Genomic DNA, 8,221 nt, shown 5'->3' on the forward strand with positions numbered 1-8,221 from the left:
ATTTTGGATTGTTACTAAGATTTTAGATTTTTTTAATAGCTTAATTTAAATAGTAGTCAAGCTCAATAAACAAGAATATTACAAACAAATGTGGCTTGAAGAAATTTTGGTTAAATTGGTTTAAATTAAGGTGGGCATGATAGATCAGAAGAGAAGAAGTATTTTTCTTTTCAGAGGGAAGGTGGGTGTGGGGGGGGAGGGATTGGGTGGGCGAGATACCAAAGTGGAAGAGCCATTACACTAAGTTATTCTGAATTCACCTTTAATTATGTGTGCTATGTACTTCTTTTAGAATAGAGGATGTTTACTCATAACCTTAAATGAATAGCTTAGGTCATATTAACCACTTACAAATTTCCATGACATGAAGGTTAAACTCTCACTCACCACAAACCCAGGCAAAATATGAATTTAAGAATATAAAAATGACAACAACAGAAATGACCAAAATTATTGGTATAACTTAGGCAACCCTTCAATCTGATTTCCAAATTCCAGCAAATTTTACAAAAACTTCTGTAGCCTATACATGTCAGAATATAAATGAGAACAACTCATCTAAGACCACTCCTAGGTATTACCAAATGAATGGTAAGTAATGATTCCATTGGCTTGGAAAAAAAATATCAACTTGAGAATTCTTTTTTAAAATAAGTATTAATCAATGTACAAAGCACAAAAATTGGACTTTTTTCTGCATTTTTTAAAATCAATGTTGACCAATCAAAGCTTATGAACTTCGTTGTCACAAGATTCAAGTATAAATATGCAAAGAATGCTGTGAATGTTTTCAAAATGCATTTCAAAGCAACTTTAAATATGTATCTTTGTTTGACAGCTTGCTATGAAAATAAACCTCACCCATCGTAACAACAAAGAATTGATGGCCATCCACTGCTGTGCGATGCAAGGGCGTATAGACGCCCTGGAGCTCCTGTTGGAAGCAGATTTCGACGACACCATGCAATCGGCCCTGACCTCGGAGGATGCAAAGTCACCCCCTAGTTTACCCCACCTAGCACTCGCCAACGACTTCCTGGAGTGCGGTAAATGGTTGGTGGAGAAGGGTTTCGACTTTAAAGAGCACGAACAGGATGTTCTGGTGCACAGGCTACTGACGGAGCAAATCCAAAGGTATGCGTTACATCAGGAGAGTCTGTTGATCAATGATTACCGAACAAAGCTACGCTCTGTGTCTGGGTTGTAACTTTGCACAGATTGCCACGAAAGAGACAACCAAATCTCTGAAATGCTATAGCTTCCAGAGGCCTTGCCCTCTGGACCCCACAGGGGTGTAAACACTGGCTGCGATAGACCTAAGGTTACCACTAAAGAGGAACGAATCAGTCGTTGTTAAGCTTACATTTAATAATAATTTAAGATACATGTAGTGCCAATGTTCGAGTGATTATATTCACTACATATCGAGATTAATCTATCAGGGAGAGCGTTGTGTTCAAGGTTAAGGCAGTGGGCTTGTGATCTAAGGCTTACAGGTTTGAGTCCTGGTCAGAAGCAGTACGTTGTTTCCTTGGGTAAGGCACTTTATCTCCATTGCCTCTCTTCAGCCCAGGTGTATATATGGGGACTTGCGAGGTAACTTGTAAATATAGTTGAGTGCGCCGGTTCGTGGCTGCACCCGATGGGAAGTCCCCAAGGGTACTCTTAGATGTTAGAATTGGGCACAGTTTGGTGTGTGAGTGTGACAAGTTACCAGTGACAATGGATTATTATTTGTAAAGCCATGTGAGGGGGCCTTGGCTTCAAACAAGACTGTCAAATTCAACTTTAACTTGAATTCATTCCTTTCTATTCTATTATTTTTTCGGCTTCTCGTATTTTTTTTCTTTAGCAAACAGCGACTGGATGTGATGAGATTTTTGTTTGAACATGGAGCAGATTTGGATCAAAGATACTCTGGAGGCAATAGGTATGTTTAAAATATATTTTCCTTCCAAAAAATAGTGAAAAATGTATACGAATCAAAAAACAATTTTGTAACATTATGAACTACTGTAACATAAAGCAAATGAAGTATAATATCATCATTAGTTGACCTTCTGATCGTCTAGCTAAAGATCATTTAATATGACATGATACAAAAAAAAGTGATTAAAATTACCAAAAAGTTGAACATTATAAAGGAGTCGATGGGTTTTCCAGGCCCTGATTTGTGTTCTAGTTAATACACATCAACCATACATCACAGGAAAAAATAAATTAGAATTTTCCCCTTCAATTCAATACTAGAGCACCATAAATTACCCAGAAATTGCTACTGCGAGAAATTAAACAGATTTCTGCCATTTGAGCATAAATTTTTACCAAACCTCTCAAGGATTATGTTATATGTCATACTTATGTTGTGATAGAACAAAAACTAAATGAAATGAAATGATTACTCAAAATTAGATCCAAAATAAGACGCCCACCTAGATTTTTGTTTTTTTACCGAATGAAGGTTCGATGAGCAAATAATCGATACCATTTCAATTCTTAACGTTTTTGTGCCCAAACCCCTTTTCCGTATTAGTGTTAACGATATGTTAACAGCATTTTGTCAAAATGTTCATTTATATTTTCATTTATTTATTTTTGTTCTATCACAACATAAGAATGACATATGACATAGAAGGAGATAAGAAACGAAACTTGTGAAAAGGAAGTGTACTAAAAAAAACCCTAAAGGGCTTGTCGGGTAGTGACACCCCCTGAATAAATACAGAACTTTACAAATAGAAAAGAGAACCCAAAAAACAAAACAAACAGAACCACCCCTCCCTCTCCCTTCCCTCATCCCCCCCTTCCCCCCACTTTCATTTCGCAGTTCTAGTACATACTGATGAAGTGCTTTTGTAAGCTTTATCTAAAAGCAACTAAAGAAGGCATCGCCTATAAAGTGAAAGGTAGGTGATTCCAAAGTGCGATGGCCCGATGATGTAAGCTATTTTTAGAGAAATTGTTGTGACATTGTCTTGGGTACAGGTAATCAGCTTGCCTAGTATTGTGAGCGTGGATGTTTGAGTTTTGTGTAAAGAAGGCATTCAGAGTATCTGGTAGCATTTCGTGTAATGAACGATAAACAAAACTGAGGACATTGAGACTGACCAGATCAGTAAGCTTCAGTAAATTCAGTTCAACATGTGTGAGTCTCGATCACCACAATTTCGTTAAAAAAAACGTTCTTATTGGTAACGTAGCCCCCTACATTATGCAGCTGGGATGACTGGTCCCACAGATGTTCTCAACTTGTTGGTCGAGTACGGAGCTGATGTGGATGCCATCAACGAGGACCACTGCACGCCTCTCTTTTTCGCCACTCAAGCGAACAATTTCTTTGGCGCTGGAGGATTGCTACTTGCAGGTGAGTCGAAATGGCTGTCGACACTTTTTATCTCGTTGTTATGGTCTCGGTATTCTGGAAAATTCATAAGAAAGACACTTGAAAAAAAAAAAAAAATGTATCAATTTGTCCAGTCCTGTAAAAGTTAGGAAAGTTTCAAAGTTTGCTGAAGGTCATCAAAAGTCCTAAAAATTGTTTTGAATGCATTTTCACTTACTCAACTGAATTAACTTACTTTGAATAAAGGTATTATAATAAATAAAGTGGCCACTTATAATGCGCCATATTTGTCAGCTTGACACTCCTGGCGCTGAAAGTTAAAGTTGAAGGTTTACAGTCTTGTATGAGGCTAAGGCCTCCACACACGACTTAACAACTTAACCCCTGGTCATTAGTCACTTGTCACACCTACACAGCAAAATGTGGACAATTTTATCAATCTCTCCTGGGGTACCATATACATTTGTCCCCTGGGGGACTTCCCATAGGGTGCAGCCAAAAACCGTTGCGCACACAACTATATTTAAAGGTTACCTCGCAAGTCCCCATTTATACACCTGGGTGAAGAAAGGCGATGAAGATAAAGTGCCTTGCCCAAGGACACAACGCAATGATCTGGCCAAGAGTCGAACCTGCAATCCTTAGATCACAAGTCCAGTGCCTTAACCACTTGACCACAACGCCCCACTTGACCAAACGATTAAAGTTTCGCTGAAATCGAAATCTATTCAAACTTCCCTGGATTAGGATTGTTTTGTCTAAACGGTTAGTTGCATAGCTTATCTACATTGAAAAAAAAGTCAGGGTAGGGTGTTGTTATGTTTTGTTGACTGGTGGTGAATGGTAAATTGAATATTTCAATTTGTTGATCAGAAATTCTCCACAGCTTGAGGGAAGTGGAATATGAAGTGTAAGGTTTAGAAATATGAATTAGAAACAAGGTGGTTTTTATTCTCTGTGAATGATTAAAGTAGCAGATATGTTTCACACCGTATTACCTATCTGACTATAGATTTGTGTCGGTTTGTGAATACAGTGTTCTGTACAAACACTTTTCAAGTATTTTTAATCGTCTATATAGATGAAATTGTTTGGTACGTAACCACAGCGATGGAAGGTATTTAATGAATTCTAAGATTTAGCGTGTGATGTTTTATAGATTGATATCACTCCAAACTGGCTTTGCTTTTCATCATTTTTCACGGATGCCATCAGGAATCCAGAACGAGGGTAGTGAGTAGTATCTGGGCCTTAAAGTTTTTGTTTTGACAAGTAAAAAGTGTATTCCCAGATTCTAATATGCTAAACAGGTTACACCAATTGTGGAATTGTGACAGATACAACCTTCATCATGGTCCAAGAAAGCAGATTTCCTCAAGATTAAAGAAAGTCACCATCATCGATCCCAGAAAATACACACACAGCTTGCTACCATCGGTAATTAGAGACTAGTGTACAGTCAGTACATACAGCTGCGGTCAATACCCACAGCACAGTGTATAAACGATACAGCTATGGACATCTCAGGTCCAGCTAAAGATAACAAGGTATCACGTTTCATTACTGTACTGTCTGCATTTTGTAGCGACACAAACAAAACGTCACTTGCAAGCAACAGAAAGTTAACTTTTGGGCGGGTCTTCAATGCGATGGCTAAGGGAGTACCAAAAAATTATGTCAGAGAAAATCCAGCAATCTATGATCTTTCTATTGATTCACCTAGGTGCTAATGTCAGACACAAGAATTTCCAGGGTCTGACAGCTTTTGATTGCATCTTGGACTATGACGAGTGGTTGGAATGTGGCTGCTTCACAGATGAAATCAAAGCAAGACTCAAAGGTAAACACCCGATTGTGTGTTTTTTTTTACTGTCATTAAATTGATTTTGTTTGCTAAAAACTTGTGGTGAAAGTTCAGGTGATGTATCTGTTATGTAGTGTCTGGTTGATAGAGTAATAAACTTTCAGATATAAATTCAGCTATTCAAATAAAAACTTCACCCTCCCCCCACCAAAAAATCAGAAAAAATGATAACTGAACAATAGGACATCAGAGATTGCCAATGTAAACATTAAATAGCTCCCTTGATGGAGCACATAGTCCTGAAATCACAGTTTTGAAAATTGGTACAGGGAGAGGGGGAAGACAGAGGGGGGTGGGGGCACATGCACCACCATTTTTTTGAAAGCCTCTAAAGTGCCCCTTGCCATAAGTTAGAAATGCACTATTTGTTAATGAAAAGCACCCATTTCCATGTTTGTAATTAAAATGTGCCCTTTTTCGTGACAAAGTAGCAAAAATATGCCTCTTTGTTGAAAAACATTCAAATACTGGAATTTGTGGTACAGAATGCTCATAGGATTCATCCTGTCTGCAAGCCTTGAGGTGGTTTAATCGTTTGTATTTTCAAAATCAATGTCCACAAGTCCCACTGCCACTTAAGTTTGTGCCCCTCCCCCACCTACCCCCCCCCTCGATCTCCACACCAGTTTGAGCCCTCTTCTGTCACCGCTGCAAACCTTCACCAAAGCCGTTGTGGTCATATCATTCATGACCTCAGAGACTCGCTTACATAACCTTTTCTCGTTCCTTCCGTCCAGCCTACAGTCTGAAACATGCCAGAGATTTGGTACGAGCCATCACCCAGAAGGTGAAAGGATCTGGGCGGAGGGGTCTATTTGCAAAGGCGTCCTCTGCTCACGCAATGCATACCAGAGGCAGCTCACCCCAACATCCTTCTCTCCATCTCATCAACACGTCATCCTCCCAGCAGAACCTGAGAACTGCCGTACACGGTGCGGCTAGTTCACTGAGCGGTAGGGGTAGCATGCTGCCACCACTTCAACCCAAGGGTTTCTTAACATATTAAACAACAAATGGAAAAACGAGACATCACAATCTTCCCTGCCTACTGTATAGCAAATACCACACGAATCCCCTGTTTTTGGCCAAAAACCGTGGAGATTGAATATCTACCCAAGTTGGGTAATGCTAGCCATACTGAGACCCTTCTGCACAAATTCATGTTTAAACACAAAGTTGTACTATTTCAGTGGTCAAGCTAAATTTGTCTTCACACACAGGAAAGTAGTTGTTGGTCCATTAGAGTACTTGTGTTTACAATCATAGGTTGATTGGTCAATTAATTAGTTGTACTCAAGGATGACTCCTTAGAGCAGTACTTGGGGGTAGTTTATGCTATCAACTTATTAATGCTAGAGTGAATTTGAGGTGGACAGTTTTGCTAAAGGCAGCCTTGACCGTTATGGACATGTTACATTAATCAGATAGGGAGGGCTAAAAGGAGAGGGGTGTGGTGAGGGGAGTTGGAAGAAAGTGTTCTGCACTTGATTTTATTTAATCCCCACACCCTCTCCTTCTCCTGGTTTCTCCCATGCATTCCCTTGACCAGTTTCTTGTTGGTATAATAGCCACTGTCCATTTGTTGGTGGCATCTTTGATTAAATCAATGAAATGCACAGCGCTTGTATAATCATGCCACTGTACGAAAGGATAATGTTTCCTACTGATGGATACGATATGACTCTGAGGCTTAAATGCTGATTGCAATAATTCAGTCTTTTCCTGAACCAAACAACGCAAACAGCCCAAACAACGTAAGAGGCTTGTATTATAAGTGCAACAATACAACTTACCAAAATTTGATCTATTTTTTGAAACATGGAGGAATACCCCACCCCCCCTTTTCTATGCTGTTACTCAGTGTGTCTGAGGAACACATAAACTGTTGGTACTAGTGTGGAAAGATTATCTTCGTAGTCTCTCATGTCGGAATTTCATAGATTTCACCCCGTCTGGCCTGGCCCAATGCAGATCATTAGCATGATGAATCAAGGTGTCATATCAAATAGTGAAGTTAATGTAAAAAAGTAGGGAATGACTTATTTGGGTTATTGCTATTGCAAATTGTTTTGCAAGTGCAAATATGCATGGTTATATACTGTTCACATAAACCACCTTAATTTATAAGAGACAAAGGTCAGAAGCTTCATACACAAATTTTTAATGCTAGAATATTCCCCCGATAATTATATCTACTTTCCCAATTTTCTGTTACATGTGTGATTAACATTTACCATGAAAATGTGTCCAGACAATGAAATTTAGGAAAATCAATGTAACTTTTAATTAGTTGCTAGGCAACCTTCATTTTGGTGCCAAAATCTACAAGGGTGTCTATAATCGATTTATTATTTAAATGCATTCTTATCTTGATTAAATGTTTTTTTAAGGTTTGGCAAAAGCACCAACCATTCTGCATTTACTAAGCTAGGTCCTCCCCCCCCTCCCCGATTTGATGGCTTCTATTCAATCTGTAAATATAATTTGTCAAAACAACATGGATGCAACACCTTGTATATTAGTCTAAGTGCTATGAACCCATTTTGTATGAACAACAAATGTTGCCAGATAGAAATGACTTTGTACAGTTTTCTTTTTTAATTTAATTTTCTCCTTGCTATTTTTGTTGTTGTAAATACTGTGTGTTCTCTTGTAGTATATTTTTGTACAGAAAAAATGTAAGTTGCTTTTGTATTTTGAGCATAAAGCAAAAAAAATGAAGCTTTATTTTCTTAAAGATGTCCTTAATAAATTCCATCCACTTTTAAGCTTTGGGAAAGTTTCATTGTTCCTGAATTTTGTAGTGCATTACATTTGAAATTTCTATTGTACATTACAATTTTATAGTCCAAGACATAAAAATATTTAAAAAAAAATGTGTTCATTGGTTTTCGCTTTCTTATAAGATCTGTGTTGTTTTCCAGATGTTACCTAGTGCATATTACACAGTAATTGGCCCCCATATAACACTAAGTGTTACGTCCCCAAGTGGAGCAAGTTATCCCCATTTTATG

At 38.3% G+C, this 8,221-nt stretch overlaps 1 protein-coding gene across 1 annotated transcript in view; it reads left to right on the plus strand.

The window, feature by feature from the left end:
• Nucleotides 1-6,990, plus strand: part of LOC139969434 (uncharacterized) — a 31,662-nt gene extending 24,672 nt beyond the window's left edge. The window contains exons 25-29 of the mRNA XM_071974389.1: nucleotides 839-1,134; nucleotides 1,853-1,930; nucleotides 3,201-3,364; nucleotides 5,067-5,183; nucleotides 5,945-6,990. Coding sequence (XP_071830490.1) covers nucleotides 839-1,134; nucleotides 1,853-1,930; nucleotides 3,201-3,364; nucleotides 5,067-5,183; nucleotides 5,945-6,213 — 924 coding nt within the window. The 3' untranslated portion in view covers nucleotides 6,214-6,990. The remainder of the gene's footprint in view (nucleotides 1-838; nucleotides 1,135-1,852; nucleotides 1,931-3,200; nucleotides 3,365-5,066; nucleotides 5,184-5,944) is intronic.
• Nucleotides 6,991-8,221: the final 1,231 nt, after the last annotated feature.

The sequence above is a fragment of the Apostichopus japonicus genome, chromosome 7 (genome assembly GCF_037975245.1).
Source record: "Apostichopus japonicus isolate 1M-3 chromosome 7, ASM3797524v1, whole genome shotgun sequence".
NCBI classification, from domain to species: domain Eukaryota; kingdom Metazoa; phylum Echinodermata; class Holothuroidea; order Aspidochirotida; family Stichopodidae; genus Apostichopus; species Apostichopus japonicus.